The sequence below is a fragment of the Cetorhinus maximus genome, chromosome 6 (genome assembly GCF_964194155.1).
Source record: "Cetorhinus maximus chromosome 6, sCetMax3.hap1.1, whole genome shotgun sequence".
Classification (NCBI taxonomy): domain Eukaryota; kingdom Metazoa; phylum Chordata; class Chondrichthyes; order Lamniformes; family Cetorhinidae; genus Cetorhinus; species Cetorhinus maximus.
Window position 1 is genome coordinate 128,402,373 of NC_135884.1, and position 18,515 is coordinate 128,420,887.

Here is an 18,515-nt window from a genome sequence, read left to right on the forward strand (position 1 = left end):
TGACCGCTTTGCAAAACACCTCCATTCAGCCTGCAAGCATGACCTCAAGCTGTCAGACACCTGTCATTTTAATTCTCCACCTTGCTTCCACTCTGACCTTTATTTCCTCAGCCCCTGCATTGTTCCAATGAGGTTCAACACAAGGTCAAGGAATGGCACCTCATCTTTTGACTGCACACTTTACAGCCTTCTGGGCTCAACATTAAATTCAACAATTTTAGATCATAATCTCTACCCCCGTTTTGTTTCCTTTTCCTCTGCTTTTGTTTTTTTTCTCCTTTTTTTCCTTTTTTTGCTTTCAGATGGCAGCTCATGATTCTGTCATTCACATCTCCTCTAGACACATCTTTTGTTTCTTTACTCGTCCCATTACCACTCCCTTTGCTCTGCACTGAAGAAGGGTCATAGGGACTCGAAGTGTTAACTCTTGTTTCTCTCTCCACAGATGCTGCTAGACCTGCTGAGTTTTCCCAGCATTTTCTGTTTTTGTTTCAGACTTCCAGCATCCACAGTATTTTGCTTTTGCCACTCCCTTTGGCCTTGCTCCATGAAACCTTTTACCACTTAATCTCTCCTGCCTTCCAACCTCTCTCAGAATTTCCCCTTTGTTCCTTTTTCCACCTTCTCCCCTTTCACTTGCTGAAAACCTATCACATCTCTACTTTTGCCAGTTCTGACAAAAGGTCATCCACCTGAAACATTGACTGTCTCTACAAATGCTGCCAGGCTTGCTGAGTATTTTGTTTTTTTTTCCCATTGCAATAAACACAAGTTTGTTTTATATTTAATCCAAGGCAGCCTTCCAGGAATTAGAACATTTGGTCGATCTGGATTTAATGATGATTTAAATTTTGACACCAACCTATGCTGTCAACATAACTTAAAAACAGAGGTATTAATAATTTATAAAAGTATTTATAATTCAGTCCATTAAATAAGGATACCGTTCCTAATAGTTTCTAGAATGAAACCACATCTATGTATAAATAATCTTGGATACTGTTCACGTCCTTTTTCCGGGTGAAAATAGAATGTACTGAATTAACCATAGGTTTCTCCGCCACCATTGGCTATTTAAATCAATGCAACAAGTCAGGGTTATGCTGCTGGGTTCCCTAGGCATGTTGCATTGGCCAATGAGCAGATAGTTCACTGGTTTCAGCAATGTTGCTGATGATTGGGCAGTGCTAGATGCGAAGATGGCGATCACGACAGTGGAGTATGTCGTAGCAGATGCTGGAGCTTTCTTAAAGAACGCGCCACTCCAGGTTGGTGAGCAACCCTTGTGGGTCTTTGCAGAAAAGGGCAGCAAGAACCTGCATTCTGTGGCAAATCGTTTTGCCTGTGTTTTTCGGGTGCTGGGTGTGGGACTGAACCCTGCCAGGAGCTCAGGCTCTGTCCTGTCCTTTGCAACCTCTAATTTAGAATATTGCTACAATGTTACAGTGCAGACATTCAGTGTAACAATCCTGGTCTGGGACACGTGGCCGCCAACTTTAGGTCCTCATGAGGAATCGTGTATAGAATCAAAATGGGAAGGGTTGGAAAACCAAGCGCTTTCTTTAGTATTCGGTCTAATGATGCACTTTGCTAAGTTTCACAAGCTGTCGGCCTGGTGTCAGATACAGGTGACAAACCTATCATCCAGCTCAGGGTTCTCCAAACCAAACTACTGAGTGTGATTCATCTTATTGCCTCAGCTCACACTACCGAGGCAGGCCGTATAGTCACTGCTCAAAAGCCCAAGAGTACTCAGGTATCAGGGTTAGTCAAAAAAGGACGCATTTTACTTCCATTGCTAGAAGCTACAAATGAAGTTATTGGCAGTGTAATTTGATCCAACACAAAAACAAAAAATGCTGGAAAAACTCTGCAGGTCTGACAGTATCTGTGGAGAGAAAGACAGAGTTAACATTTCGAATCCGTATGACTCTTCTTCAGAGTTAAAGAGAAGTACAAAAGTGGTGAAATATATACTGTTTAAGGGGGGTGGAACAGGTGAAGCTGGATAGAAGGCTAGCGATAGGTGGAGGCAAAGGAGAGATTGCAAAAGATGTCATAAACAAAAGGTGTGTTAATGGTGGTGGTACTAGCTAAAGGAGGTGCTAATGGTGACATTAAGAGTAGAAAGCAGAATGTGATAATAGCCGGACCAGGGTAAGCACCCTGAAAAGAACAACATGAGCAAGCGACAGATGGTCCTAGTGGGGGTCGGTTTGGGGGAGGGGACAGTGATGGGAAAAAAGATCGAAAATAGGCTAAAAGGTGGGGATAAAACAATGAATAAAAATGGAAATAAATTTTTTAAATAATAAGTAATAAAAATAAGCAGAAAAAATAAAAATAAAAATGAATATTGAAAAAAGAGGATTAAAAAGGGAATGGAGGAGAGAGTTCATGGTCTGAAATTGTTGAACTCAATGTTCGTCTGGAAGGCTGTAAAGTACCTAATCGGAAGATGAGGTGCTGTTCCTCCAGTTTGCGTTGAGCTTCACTGGAACATTGCAGCAAGCCAAGATCAGACATGTGGGCATGAGAGCAGGATGGTGTGTTGAAATGGCAAGCGACAGGAAGGTCTGGGTCATGCTTGCGGACAGATCGAAGGTGTTCCACAAGGCAGTCACCCAGTCTGCGTTTGGTCTCTCCAATGTAGAGGAGACCACATTGGGAGCAGCGAATGCAGTAGACCAAATTGAGGGAAATGCAAGTGAAGTGCTGCTTGAAAGGAATGTTTGGGCCCTAGGACGGTGAGGAGGGGTTAATTAAAGGGGCAGGTGTTGCACCTTCTACGATTGCATGGGAAGGTGCTGTGGGAGGGGGTTGAGGTGTTGGGGGTTATGGAGGATTGGACCAGGGTGTACCGGAGGGAACAGTCCCTATGGAATGCCGACGGGGAGTGAAGGGAAGATGTGTTTTGTGGTGGCATCATCTTTCAACACACCATACTGCTCTCATGCCCACATGTCCGTCCTTGGCCTCCTGCAATGTTCCAGTGAAGCTCAACGCAAACTGGAGGAACAGCACCTCATCTTCCGATTAGGCACTTTGCAGTTTCCGGGCTTAACATTGAGTTCAACAACTTCAGACCATGATCAGTCTCCTCCATCCTCACCCCTTTTTGATCCCTTTTTTTCAATATTCAATTTTATTTTTAAATTTTTATTTATTTTTTCCACTTACTTTTATTATTTATTATTTTTAAAATTTTCCATTTTTATTCATTGTTTTATCCCCACCTTTTAGCCTATTTTGATCTTTTTTCCCACCACTGTCTGCTCCTCCCACCTGACCCCCACTAGGGCTTTCTGTCACTTGCTCATGTTGTTCTTTCCAGAGTGCTTACCCTGGCCCAGCTATTATCACATTCTGCTTTCTACTCTTAATGTCGCCATTAGCATCTCCTTTAGCCAGTTCCACCACCATTAACACACCTTTGGCCTTTTGTTTATGACACCTTTTGCAGTCTCTCCTTTGCCTCCGCCTATTGCTTGCCTTCTATCCAGCTTCACCTGTTCCACCCCCCTTAAACAGTATATATTTCACCACTTTTGTACTTCTCTTTAACTCTGAAGAAGAGTCATACGGACTCGAAATGTTAACTCTGTCTTTCTCTCCACAGATGCTGTTAGACCTGCTGAGTTATTCCAGCATTTTTTGTTTTTGTTTTAGATTTCCAGCATCCGCAGTATTTGCCTTTATTTTAATTTGATCCAATCTCGAATTCGCATGTCACCTCTCATGTTGTTCGAAATGTGAAATGCGTTTTTTAAAAACTCCAATTTCTACCCTCTTCTGATGGTGCTGATTTTATCTGATACACGGTTCATTGGACGCCACGCTATAAGGCACTTTGTACATGGTAAATTTTCATGTGAGTGGCCTAGTTAGCAGGTTTTGGCAGGCCATTCAATAGAGGATCAGAACTGATCCCAAGCTGTCCACACACCCTCATTTTCCAGTGTGATTCACTGGTTAATGTGGATGCAGCCTTTTGTCAAACAAAAATCTGGATGGAATGCAGAGAAGAAGTGGCATGGGCTTTTTGTTTTGCTGCCATAAAAATGGATAGCCTCTGTGATAAATGTAATGCCTCCACATCATCAAACACAAGGAAGCTGAAAAAAAAAACGACTTGTATTTTAAAAGTTAGACTCTTGCCAGGTTAACAGTTTTGAAGTTTCCAGTGTCTGATCTAAAATAATTCATGTGACAACCCCATGGATTTTACCCAGGCTGTTAGATGTGATTTCTTCCCCCCCCACCCCCGGCTTATAAATACTGAGGCCGTTTGTAGCACCTCCTATCATCCCAGCTAAAATTAGCCTATTCACATTCTGGACAGTGTCTGTGGGAATGGCCTGAAAACAACATCACAATCAACAGTCACTGGGCTACTGAGTGATCAGATGTTTGCTAAGTAGGATGACAAAGTAAAAGTTTACTTTTTCACATAAATTTTAAAAGATACAAAGTTATAACTTGATATTCACGTGAAAAAGTAGTAATCCATTAATTCTGGATACTTCCCAAATTTATTTAAAACATTGTGATTAGCTAATTAAAGTTATCTAACATGACATGGGAAATAAATTGATACTTGGTAGATGTGTGGATGCGAGCAATGTTTATTCGTTTGCTTGTGCAGATCAATCTAATCGTTCTCTAGCTGCAAGATGGTACAAAATGAAAAAAGACATATCAACAGAAAATGCTGGAAATACTCAGCAAGCCTAGCAGCATCTGTGGAGAGAGAAACAGTTAGCGTTTCCAGTCGATGGCCTTTCATCAGAACCTGAAAGATCATTGACCTGAAATGTTAACTCTGTTTCTCTCTTCACAGATGCTGCCAGACCTGCTGAGTATTTCCAGCACTTGAAGCAACCACGGTCTTTTGCTTTTGTAAAAGAAATTTGAAAATTGGGATTAAAAATTGAAATTAGTGTAAAGAAAATGAGATGGAACGATGGAAGAAGTAAGAAAAAAACAAGACATTCGGGTGAGAAGACTCACATGAGTAAATAAAAAATGTAAAACAAAGTACCTTGGCAAGAAATTGTAAAACATTTAACCACATTCCATGTATAACTTTTGAAATATTTGTTACGTAGGCAGATATGGAATTTAATTTGTATGCAACAAGGTAGCACAAATAGCAAAGAGATGAATGAGCAGATAATCTGTGTTCGGTAATAGTTGAGGGAGGAAAGTTAACGTGGACACCGAGAGCACCCTTCACTTCAAATAGTGCCAAGGGATCTTTTCTGTCCCCATACCCCATTGTCTTTATTAATGCTGCCCTCCATTCACCTGCAACAAAAAAGGATATTTTAAGAGAGAAATTCTAAGCTCACAGATTTTGGTTACACATTTAATTGTTTTCTTTCAATGTGGGCCAGGTGTTTATCAAATTAACAACGTTTGACTTGGGAGAAAAAATCAACAGAAATTGCTATCTTTGCATTATGGCTCTTAAATGTTATTGGTTTTAGGAGTTTGGAAAAAACATCTACACACTAAGGGAGGTTGTGAATGAAATACGGGACAAGGAAACTAAACGAAGGCTGGCAGTTTTACCATACCAGCTCCATTTTAAAGAACCGTTTCCTGAATATATCCGACAAGGTGAGTTTTTTGTGCCCCTAAGTGATTTACTTCGCTTAAAGTGTGTAAAAAAAAAAGATAAAATCTTAATTTTTTAAATAATGTTGCTCTTGCTTTTTTTGGTTTCAATTTTTAACAAAATTGATACCATTGTGTAATAAAGGAAATAAAACTCTTGCATTTATGTCATACATTATCAGAAGCAGCCCAAAACAGCATTGAATTAATTTGAGCACAGTAGCCATTTACAATACCTTGCAGTTATCAGTTAGTGGAATGTGAATTTTTTTCTAATAGTGATCATAGTATGATTGAGTTCAATGTTGTGTTTGAAAGGGAGAAATATAAACAAGCTACCAGGAAGAGACAAGAGACTGTTCACAGGCAAATTAGGCAAATCTGTTATTGGGTAAATTGATACAGGATCAGCTGGAAGTGTTCAAAAAAGAATCTGACATGATACAGAACTGGCTTATGCCCCAAGGGGCAGGAGCTGTACTGGACAATAGAATTCTACAATAAAAAGTATACAAAATGGAAAAAATAGTACAAATCCTGGCCACTGGAGTTGATACAAAGAACAACTAAAGGTAACAAAAGGGATTGTAAACGCTCTAAAAATGGAATCTGGAAAAAAAATTACAAGAGGTATCAAAATCAACGTGAGTTTTACCGTTACCTTAGGAAAAAATAGTGATCGGAAGCATTGTGGACCCCTTAAACTGGCAGTAGTAATATTATAAATTAACGTAAGGAAATAGTGGACCTGTTGAATATTTTGCATCAGTATTTATTCAGGAAGAGGATAGCATGCTGGAAATCTCAAGGAAACTAATGTAGAATCAGGGAGGGGGATTTGCCATAATAAATCAAAGCAAGTGAACAGTAATGAAAATAATGGCACTAAAGTGTGACAAATCCCCAGGATGAGATGGTTTCCCTCCCAGGGTTTTAAAGGAAGTAGGTGAGAAAATTGCAGGTGCTCTAAATATAACTTTCTAAAGTTCACTTGATTTTGGAACCATTCCTATGGATTGGAAAGTTGCATGCCACTCTGCAATTTAAGAAAGATAGCCCAGTTGACTTAACATCTGTTGTTGGGAAGTTACTGGAGTCTATAATTAAGGATAAAGTGACTGAACACATTCAAAATTTTTAGATGATGAAAGAGCATAGATTTGTAAAGCATGTCACTGTTTGAAGAAAGCAGGGAATTCTCCTGGGATAGTGGCCACCGATGCTACCAAAACAGATTAATCAGTCATTCATCTCGTTGCTGTGTAGAAATTGATTGGGGCATTTTCTGACATAATACTGCAAAACTAATTAATGGGCAATCCTTACTTTTTGAAAGGCGTTACTTAAATGCAAATTTGCTCATAAGATTCGAAGATTCTTCTTAAACTTTTTTTTTTCAATATTTTCTTCGCAGTGACTGAGTTTTCCAAAAAAACTGGAGATTACCCGAGTCTCTCAGCAACTGACATTAAGGTTTTGGCACTAACCTATCAGCTTGAAGCTGAATTTGTGGGAGTTGGCCACTTGAAAAAAGAACCTGCACAAAAAGTAAGTCATTTATCACATTGAAATTTTTTCACTGATGGTCTGTCAGTTTTACTGTCTGAACAGCAAACCCTTAGACACCTATAGTTGCACAAAACGACTGCAGATTCACTGCTACACCATCTAAAATGTACAGCTGTTTACCGTAAGACATCGGATGACCGCATTGTGGAAAACTTTCATTTTGCATGGCTGTTACTTGTTTTGAGAAGCATATACTGTACACAAATGGTTTTAGCACATTAGTGAGCTATGTTGCAAATGTTTGAATATGATGGATGTTTTTAAGATGCAGATTAATTTTTTAAGATTTAAGATGTTTAAGATGAGCAGGAAAAGACCAGCTGGCCCAGTAATTTTCCATTCAATAAACTTTGCCCAGTATTTTGATTATAAATCTAACATACAGGCTTGCATGATCCAAAACCATTTAAGTTTGATTTCTCCTTCTGTTATTGCTGAATTAAAATTGGGCCCAAAACTGAAGGTGTGAAGCAGGTCCAATAATTAATGGTGGTCACGGTAAAAACTGCTTGTTTACCAAGGAAATATAAGTTATGTGTAAATATTGTGCAAATACATATAGGCATTGGATATATAGTTTATTAAAAAATCTGAAGAAACTTTCTGTGCAGGTGTAGGCCTGAGCCCAGTGCAATGAATACATGTTGACACTTTCAATGTTATTGTCAGGTATCACATTGCCATTCTTGCTGCTTCAAAATATATGGTCTCCTGTCAGCAGTCCAGTGCTTAGTTTTTACAATAGATATGCTGACAGATGTGTTCAAGTAAAACAAAAAATAAAATCACTAATTGTGGAATTGTGGTCTTTTTTTTTTGCTTAGGTTGAAGTGAGGACCACCTTAAGACACCCAGAGTCACTGATCAACATAGCAGGCTTTCACCTGCCATCTAAGGTAAAAAAAAATGCCCAGTTTAGAATCTTGTAAAATCTTTATGAATTGTACTTCAAGTGACAACCATTGATAGCTCCAGCATGACCGTTCCAACATGATGCCACCACAAAACACATCTTCCCCTCACCACCCCTGTCAGCATTCTGTAGGGATCATTCCCACTGTGACACCCTGGTCCACTCTTCCATCACCCCCAATTCCTCATCCCCTTGCCATGGCACCTTCCCATACGATCACAGAAGGTGCAACACCTGCCCCTTTACCTCCTCCCTCTTCACTGTCCAAGGCCCCAAATACTCCTTTCGCACCTCCTTCAATTTGGTCTACTGTATTTGCTCCCAATGCGGTCTCCTCTACATTGGAGAGAATAAATGCAGATTAGGTGACCACTTTGCAGAACTCCTTTACTCTGTCCGCAAGCATGATCCAAACCTCCCTGTCGTTTGTCATTTCAACACATCCTGCTCTTATGCCCACATGTCTGTCCTTGGCCTGCTGCAATGTTCCAGTGAAGCCCAATGCAAACTGGAGGAACAGCACCTCATCTTCAGATTAGGAACTTTACAGCCTTCCGGACTTAACATCGACTTCAGGAACTTCAGACCATGAACTCTCTCCTCCACCTTGACCCCCTTTAAAATCCAATTCTTTTTTCTTTTCCCCAACTACTACCCCCCCTCCCCCCCCCCCCCCCCGCCACACACACACACACACACACCCCTGCCACACACACACACACACCCCTGCCACACACACACACACACCCCTGCCACACACACACACACCCCCCCGCCACACACACACACACACCCCCCCGCCACACACACACCCCCGCCACACACACACCCCCGCCACACACACACCCCCGCCACACACACACCCCTGCCACACACACACACACACCCCTGCCACACACACACACACACCCCTGCCACACACACACACACACCCCTGCCACACACACACACACCCCCCCGCCACACACACACACACACCCCCCCGCCACACACACCCCCCCGCCACACACACACCCCCGCCACACACACACCCCCGCCACACACACACCCCCGCCACACACACACACACCCCCGCCACACACACACGCACACCCGCCACACACCCCCCGCCACACACACACACCCCCCCGCCACACACACACACACCCCGCCCCGCCACACACACACACACCCCCCCCGCCACACACACACACACCCCCCCGCCACACACACACACCCCCCCCCCGCCACACACACACACCCCCCCCCCGCCACACACACACACCCCCCCCCCGCCACACACACACACCCCCCCCGCCACACACACACACACCCCCCCCGCCACACACACACACACACACCCCCGCCACACACACACACACACACCCCCGCCACACACACACACACACCCCCCCGCCACACACACACACACCCCCCCGCCACACACACACACACCCCCCCGCCACACACACACACACACACACACACACACACCCCTGCCACACACACACACCCCCCCGCCACACACACACACCCCCCCCCCCCTCCGCCACACACACATAGGGCCGCCCGTTACTTGTTCACATGCTTTGCTTTCACAGAGCGCTGGCCCTTGTTCTGCTATTAACATATTCTGCTGTCTTACCTTCATGCCACTTTCAGCACATTCTTTAGTCTTTACTACTACCATTAACACTCCCTTTGTCTTGTGTCCATGGCACCTTTGGCAAACGTCTTCTGAGTTACCACCTATCCCTGACCTTCTATTTTGCTCCACCTGCTCCATCCCCTCCTACACAGTATAAAGTCCATCACATTTCTCCCTCTCTTTAGCTCTGAAGAAGAGTCATAATGGACTCGAAACATTAACTCTTTCTCTCTCCACAGACGCTGCCAGACCTGCTTAGTTTTTCCAGCATTTTTTTGTTTTTACTTCAGATTTCCAGCATCTGCAGTATTTTGCTTTTATTATATAACCATTGATAGTTTTGTATATACAGCATTCCTAATCTCCATGATAAATGTATAGAACAGTAAAGAAAGAATTGTATTCACTGTGCAACTGTCATTTTGCACACAGCAAAGGTTCCATAAATACCAAATAAGATGAATCATCAGTTATTCTGCTTTGCTGACTTTGGTTGAAGATGACATTAGCCAGACATTGGGATAACTCCAATGCTGCTCTTTGAAAAAGATAATTTTAAACTGCCTCTGTGCTCGGGCAAACATAACACCTGGCTTAAAAGTACTGTCTCTCACTAAAATCTCAGCCTAGATTATATGCTGAACTCCTGGAGTGGAACTTGAATGTAAAGGTTTTTAGTTATGTCTTCCAAATGCAGGCATTCTTCTGGGTTTTGTACCCTAGTGCTTTAGCGTACCTTTATCTAGTTAAAATTTACTGAATTCAACTTTTGAATGAGATGGCTACTTTAACATTGAATGTGTGTGGCTAGGCTATTAATTAAAATAATAGATTAAAATTGGAAGATGAAGACAAACTGAAGCAATGGGGCAAAGGGAAATAAGGAGGAAGAAAGAAAGAGGAACATGGTATTAACTCAAAGTTAACGCTGTTGATTAAGTTTCATCAGCTTTATCTATGGATTTCTTGTGCTAAAATAATTTATAATTAACCCCCTCACCAGCCTAATGAATAAAGGCACCATATAGACCAGGTGGTTTTGGTTTGATTCCCAGAAAATGCTGAGTTAGCTGATCTCAACTGGGACAAGAGTTGGACACCAGAAAAGAAAAATAGAAATAGTCAGATTCCTTCTTTGTGTAAAGATTGGATGAAGACGGAATCCTCTCCTCCCGCACAGGAAGCGCATAGCACTTCCCACTGGACGTCACGCTGGGTGGGCCTTAATTGGCCAGCCCACGTAAAATGGCGGTGGGGCCCACTTCTCTGCTATGCTCTCCATATTCAAATAGCCTGTCTAGATCTGCATATTGAAACTGCCCATGGGTTGCCAGACCAAAGAGTCCCCTCCCTCGGAATCGGGGAAGAAAATTGGGGGTGGAATAGGGAGAAATCGGAGAAATAAAATTTATAGATTGGTCAAGTTATCAAAACCTCTCACTATTGCAAAAACTTGGAACTAAAGTGCAGTATTATTTGTGTCGAGCTAATAATTTTAGTTTGGATCCTAATTTATTTAGATTTGAGTCAGTTGAGATTGGGTTGACTTGCACACCCACATAGAGCTGTTTTGTTCAGCCTTCCTACATAATATGCAGTGTTTAAAAACAGTGATTTAGAAACGCTTGTGTTCTAGGCTGTGAAGTTTGTATTAATGCAAAAATGTAAGAAACAGTAAAAATCATTTTATTTTTATGCAGCAGCACCCAGAAAAAAATTCTCCTAAGGAAGATTGTTCACTCCCTTTAGACGCAGAGGAAGCTTGCCATTCCACCAGAACAAAACATTCTAGTGAATTGGCTGTGGCTGATTTATCAGAATTCAATGCCTTTCAGTATTGGAGAAACCCACTACCGAACATTGACGAAGATCTTCAAGACTTCCTGGTAAGCTGCTATTCTGATGAAAGGTCATCAACCTGAAACGTTAACTCCGACCTGCTGAGTGTTTGCAGTATTTTCTGTGTTTATTCCATATTTCCAGCATTTGCATTAGGGGAGCCTGTGGTATTGTCATTTGACAAAGATCCAGGGTAATGCTGTGGGTTCGAATTCCACCACGGCAGATGGTGAACTTTGAATTCAATAAAAATCTGGAATTAAAAGTCTGATAAAGACCACAAAATCATTGCCGATTGTCGTAAAAATTCATCTTGTTCACTAATGTCATTCAGAGGAGGAAATCTGCCATCCAAATCTGACTCCAGACCCACCAGCAATGTGGTTGACTCTTAAGTGCCCTCTGAACAAGGGCAATTATGGATGGAAAAAAATACTGGCCTAGACAGCAAAGCCCACATCCCGTAAACAAATAAAAAAATGTATTTAGTTTTGGGTTTTGTTTTGTTGTTTAAATAATGTTAATGTTTGTAGAAGCACATAAAATACATGCTAATCTTTAGCCACTGAGAAACAAATCAGATTATAATTCTTTGCTGCCTAACCAGAAACTGATGTGCTAACCTGTGTTATTTAACAGAACAAAGAGAATGTCTGCATTTCAAGAGAGAGACCATTTGAGCAACACCAAGAAGAACAGCATGAAAGTGAAGAAGAGGAGGAGGAAGATGATGATGACAATGGGTGGATAACACCTAGTAATATTCAGCAGATCCACCAGGATATGGGCTGTTCTGAGACAATAGCAAATGTCAAAGTTGGTTGTATGACTACAGATTTTGCCATGCAGGTAATGGATGCTTTTTTTCACTTTTTAAGTTTTCAAACTATTTGGCAGAAAAATTAAGTGTTATACTTGTGCTAAAAAAGCTATTGAAATCTTCAATGTTACCATGTTGTCCCCACAAAAAATGTACAATCATTCAAGCTCATATTGAGTTGGTGAACATACCTACATGCCAGTGATGAGTAGAGATGATTAGAGGTTACAGATGTTGCATATATAATTAAACTTTATTTTACATTGAGAAGATGAAGGCCTGAGGCCCATAGAACAAGATACCACATAGGTTGGAAAAAGGGAGAACAAGGTAAATCAGGATTTACTGATCAGGTGTAAAGATTCTTAGTTTCATATGTGGAGAGCATAGTCAGGAAGAAATTTGAGTAATATGTTTTATTTAGATCTTTAAAAGATTGAGAGAGAACTTCTGAGGTACAGTGACTATAACTGAGAGAGTTCTATGAGAGCATTCCCAGGCAGTGTTATTGCAGTAGACCTGGGCTTATTAGAGAGTTAAGAGTTATCGAAGGGAAAAGAAGTGGCTGGCTTAGAAAAGGAGATTGAGCTTTGTAGAGACAACTCTTAACAATGGAGGACATAGCTACTTCTGCTAGAGACAAAGGAGAAAATAAGACTCATTGAAAAATGATTAAGGGTGGAGATATTAAAGGTCACAGTGGTGAAGGAAAGCTACTGCACTGAAAGTGGTGCTTACATTATGTGACTACTCTTGTGTCCTAAGTACACATTTTTGCACATAGAATAACTTATTCAAATTATTTAGTCCTACACTTTTATTTCTTCACCTCGTTTCCTGGCCAACATTTATCTCTCCACCGATATCACTAAAGCAGATTTATTTATTTTATTGCTGTTTGTGGAACATGTGCTGCTTAAGTTGGCTACCACCAATATTCCTTCTAATGTGAGCAGCGACAAGAAAGTCCCCTTGTGGGCCATACACAAGTTGGTCTCTTTGTGCACAAAAACTTTAAAGGGGCTGCACGCTTAAATAAATCACCTGCCCACTACAATAGAAATAGAGGGTATGTTGGTCGCCACCTGTGCCTACTCTACCACAGAATATGATAAATGCAAGTTCCTTGTTTTTTTTTCTTAGAATGTCCTTATTCAGATGGGGCTTCATGTGGTTTCGTTAAAAGGAATGCTTATAAAACAAGCAAGAAACTATATTCTGCGCTGTCATGCGTGTTTCAAGTAAGTGTTGAGCAGGTGTATGTTGGAATGCTTTTTGAGAAACTAAAACTATTACAATAAAATGCATCAAAAATTGGGAATCTCGTGGGGAATTTGGAGGGTAAATTCATGCCTTATCACCAAAGGTGCAAAAACTGCAGTTGTTGGAAACCTGAAACTTTCAGCAGGTTAACCAGCATCTATGGACAACAGAGTTAATGTTATGGGTGTGAACCCATTCTCGAAACTGGAGGAGATTATAGCTGAACAGTACTAAAAAAAGGAAAGAGGGAGATACAAATACCTGCCAGAAGTGAAATAGTCTGTAAAGTGCTTAAGTGGAAATCAAGAGTTGGTTAAATGGCTAAGGTAATATTCACAAGATCTAATAAGAGAATAGAGGAATTGAGAGGATGTCTGAAAAACTGAGGAGGAGAGGGATGAGGCAGATAGAAATGGAAGCATGAAAATCTGCCAGAGTGGAGCAGGCTTCAGCAAACTAGAAATATGAGAGAAGAAAGGAAACCATCAAACCAATGGTGTAGACTGTCCTGCCAGCCTGGTATTCTAGATGGAAGGTCCCTACTCCAAGCACCAGCCTGTCTTTTGGTGTGTTTAAGCCCAGTCCATAATGAATTGAGGTGTTTTTAATAGATTTTTAAGCTTATCAAAGGACAAAGGATACAATTCTCAGAAACTGAAAACTGTTTGATTTTAGTGACTCGGTGTCAGTATCAAGTAGTCACTGAGCAAATATAGCATAGGTAACTGTAAAGTAAAGTACCCTCTTCTCTGGCTCATTATTGTGCTTTAACCCCAAGCTCAAAAGAGCACCTTCCTAATTAACATGTTCCATACCAAACATCTTTATTCCTCTCTGAATTACTGCTGACTTGGAGAGAGTTTTGTGATGTGTACTGATGCGCATTGGAAATTAATTTTTCCATCTTAATCCAGCAGTGCCAAGGCCACTTGTAACACTCTTACTGCAGCTGAAGTAGCTAATTGTGTATTGATCTGTGGATCTAACCTGATTCTTGGTCTGTGTGGCTGAGATGGTTAATCTATCTCTGAGCCATTGGGGGAAATCTACAATAGAGAGGCTATAAATGCTCCATAAATGTATCAATAAAAAGGAAGGGACAATGATAGCTGAAATTCAGTGCTGTGTAAATGTACCTCTCTGCTTGGCTTCAAATAGGACGACAGCTAACATGAACAAGATATTCTGCCCAAGCTGTGGCAACAAGACTCTGAAGAAGGTAGCAGTGACTGTAAATGAGGATGGCAGTATTCATATGCATTTCTCTAAAAACCCAAAAGTGCTGAATGCACGAGGACTGAGGGTAAGATTGCTTCTTTTCATTTATATTATTCAATGTGAAACACATTTCTGCAATGTTACAAAACTCCTTCTGTTTTGTCTATTTATACTCTATTACAAAATTGCTTGTTAAGAGTGTAGTTTGTATAATTGAAAGTGAAGCATGGATGTTAGTAAAACCTTTACTTAGTTACCACTGGAAAAAACTACATTCATTTAATTTCATATATGATCTTTTTAAAGTTCCATAGTCATTGGGTGAAAACACTGCCAAAATTTCATTGTTGTTTATTTTAAATTTGCGGTATTTAGTAACTGCTCCCTAAGTAACATGCAGGTGCTTCACTGGATTGTTATTCAACAATGCGTAGGAGGGGAAGTAAATCAATTCTTTGTCATCATTGGGAGGAACAGTAGGATTTGAAGTGATGAAATTGAAATATTAATACTTTTTTTTTGTAATTCCCCCTCCTACTGCCCTCATTGGTCACCCTGATTGCTTTAATGAAAATGATCTGGAGGGGAGATGTTACACTTAACAGCAGAAGTTCCCTTTTGGATTTCTCGGTAAGGGTTGGGGCAGCCGAAAAGAGGGGAAGCTTAAAAAATGCTGCAATAGCCAGTATTGTTTCCCTTTTAGTGTGAAGTGATAAGTGCTATTGTGGATTGTAGGAAAAAGAGAAATAATTTTAAAAAATGCAATACTAATTGTGTATTTGAGTCACATTATTTTTTTTCCCCAATAGTATTCTCTCCCATTGCCACATGGTGGGAAACATGGCAATAATCCACATTTGAGTGAAGACCAGAACTTTCCTCAGCAACGACTGTCCAAAAAAGCCAGGCAGAAGACAAATGTCTTTGACCCAGATTACACTGCTGGGGTTTCTCCATTTGTGGAGAATGACATCTACAGCAGAGCTGCCCACCTCAACATTCGGGACAACAGAATTGGAGCTGGGAGGAGGAGGATGAACCCGAATGCTGTGACAAAAAAATTTGTTAAAAAATAAATATTTTTTCCAACTATTAGACTCCAATACTTCAGTGTCACACTAGGATTTTCAATCATTATGTCGTAAAGCTATTTATGTATAAAGTAAATTCAATGAAGGTTGAACACCCTTTTTGTCAACAATGCTCCCTGAATATATGACTCTTGCAGACATTTTTTGAAGCTGTTTGAAACCAGTAACCCTATATGTGTATAATGTTTTCTATAAAAGGTATATTTATACTTGTGTTGCTGGGGAAGACGGTTTAGCAGTCAGCATTGTGTATGTTTTCAACCACATACTTCTTGCCTCATTAGTTTAAAAATACTCCTGTGAACTTGACTCCTGATAGCCTTTGTCTATATTCTAGTATTTGCAAACTTCAGTATAAATAAATTTAATACATTCGCTTTTTTTTTCTTGTTAATTTGTTTCATCAAACTTTGTTTTTAGAAGTTTCCCTTTAAATATATCTAATGTGCATTTATGACAGCAAAACCCGCTTATTGGTTCAGTAACTTCCAAAGTTGTTGCTTTCTTGATTCTTGTTTTTTTAAATTCTATTTGACAAACATTTAAAAATAATACTTAATCATAATATTGTCATTGCCTGGCTGTTTATGGAAAAAAGATGCTGAATGAAGATTATCTAAATCCTTTGGGGAGGGGTACCAGCATTTGTTTAATGTATGCTCTACATTAGAAAAGCATCTTTGCGCACATCGCAGTAAAAAAAATCACGTGCACACCTTTTTAAATTCATATCATTTCAGAAAATGTTGAGGCTTTTTACAGAAGGGGAATCTCAGATTTTGCAGCATGCCCCAGGGCTTGCACCTGTTAATTGTGTGGGGTTCTGGGTTGATTACCACTTATAGATAGTTTAATGGATAATAAACTTAACTGTAATATCAATGTCTGATTATGTAAAGACATAGAAATCCAGTTAATTAAGCAGTTCCAATTCCACTTGCAATGCCATAGTTTCCTCAGGTGGTGATAAAAATAAGAAGTGCATCTTGCTGAGCAGATTTCACCCTTTCATCGCTAGCATTGCATCAATTTATAAATGGAAAAACTACATTCTAAAGCACCTTTTCAGCGTAATGAATGCAGTAGCTGCATTAATTAAAGTAGCAATTATTTTGCGGTGGTGGTAAATGTAATGACAGAAGGTTAATTTAAACCAAATAGATTTTATATTTTCAATACAATATTTATGTGGGCGATGTTTCATATGATTGCAAAAAGTCACAAAAACCAAATACATTTCTGAATGCTTTTAATGTGAGTGGAATTTTGCAAATTAACTTGTAGGTCAATGAAAAGTTAAATATTTTATTCACTGTTTTACATTTTAAAAATATTCTGTAACCATTAGTAAATCTGGATAAATTTATTCATTAATAATTACTGTGTTGATTTCATTTACAGTCATGTTGTGGTGTTGAATGTGGTGCTAAAGCTGTTTACCTCAGGTGGCACAGTATTTGTACACAGATTTGCTGCACCTCAGTGGTTGGAGACGGGTGTTTAAAGTTGACACATGCAGATATTTGAATAATCTGAATTGTTAAACTAAAGCTGGTAACATTTTTAATTCCATTTTATCTTTAAAACGTATGTACAGTATTCAAGCAAGGCTATTTTCTCCCCTTGGTTTCTTTGTGTTCATCTTTAAAGAATTTTGATTTTTTTTTTACAATTTGATAATAAAAAAATTAGTTCTCCTCCTCCAGGTACCATGCTCTAAGACGGTGTTGGCAGCCATGGACTTCCATTGGATTGGTCCATGATCATGCTTGGCAAAGAACTGCATTGGCTTGGTGTTGCCTTCTGCAGTATGGCTGACCAGGAAACTCTCCTTTCTACCGCCTGCTATCAGGCATATTGGAAGGATTTACAGGTTGATCAACCTGGTTGGCCACATTATGAATACACCTTCCGTGGGCATCAAGTCCTGAAATGGGACTTGAACCTGGAGTTTCTGGCCCAGAGGTAGGGATGGTAACATTGCATCACAAAACCTCCCGGAAATCAGTTCGACTGAAATGAAATATACAAAGTAGATCTACTTCCTTTTAAAAATGAGAACTGCTAATCCACTAGGACTAGCATTTCTGTTGTGGGAAGGGAACTAGAGCCTGTCTCGATTTCCATGGTAGTAGCTCATTCTACCACAGATTCAGCAGCCTCCCTTTTCCAATTTATCATTGTGTAGAATCATAGCAACCTGCAGCACAGAAGATCATTTGGCCCATTGTTCCTATGCTGGCTCTTTGAAATAGCTATTGAATTAGTCCACCTCATTTGTTCTTTTTCTGTTGCCCTGAAATGTTTTTCCTTTTCAAGTATATATATATCAAATTCCCTTTTGATAGTGAATTTACTCGCATCACCTTTTCAGGCACTGCATTCCAGATCACATCAATTCACTATGTTTAAAAGGAAATCATCACCCTTATTTTTTCCTAATTAATCTTAAATCTGATTACTGAACCACCTGCCAATGAAACAGGTTCTCCTTATATGCTCTATGAATACCTCAATTTTAAATGCCTCTATTAAATCTCTCTTAGATTTCTCTAA

At 40.1% G+C, this 18,515-nt stretch overlaps 1 protein-coding gene across 1 annotated transcript; it reads left to right on the forward strand.

The window, feature by feature from the left end:
* The first annotated feature begins 1,118 nt into the window (after positions 1–1,118).
* nob1 (NIN1 (RPN12) binding protein 1 homolog) lies at positions 1,119–17,336 on the forward strand. The gene is made up of 9 exons (XM_078544483.1): positions 1,119–1,268; positions 5,490–5,622; positions 7,034–7,167; positions 8,013–8,084; positions 11,429–11,614; positions 12,207–12,416; positions 13,531–13,628; positions 14,809–14,953; positions 15,678–17,336. Exons 1-9 carry the CDS (start codon positions 1,200–1,202, stop codon positions 15,942–15,944), a joined length of 1,314 nt encoding a protein of 437 aa, XP_078400609.1. The 5' UTR covers positions 1,119–1,199; the 3' UTR covers positions 15,945–17,336.
* The last annotated feature ends 1,179 nt before the right edge of the window (positions 17,337–18,515 follow it).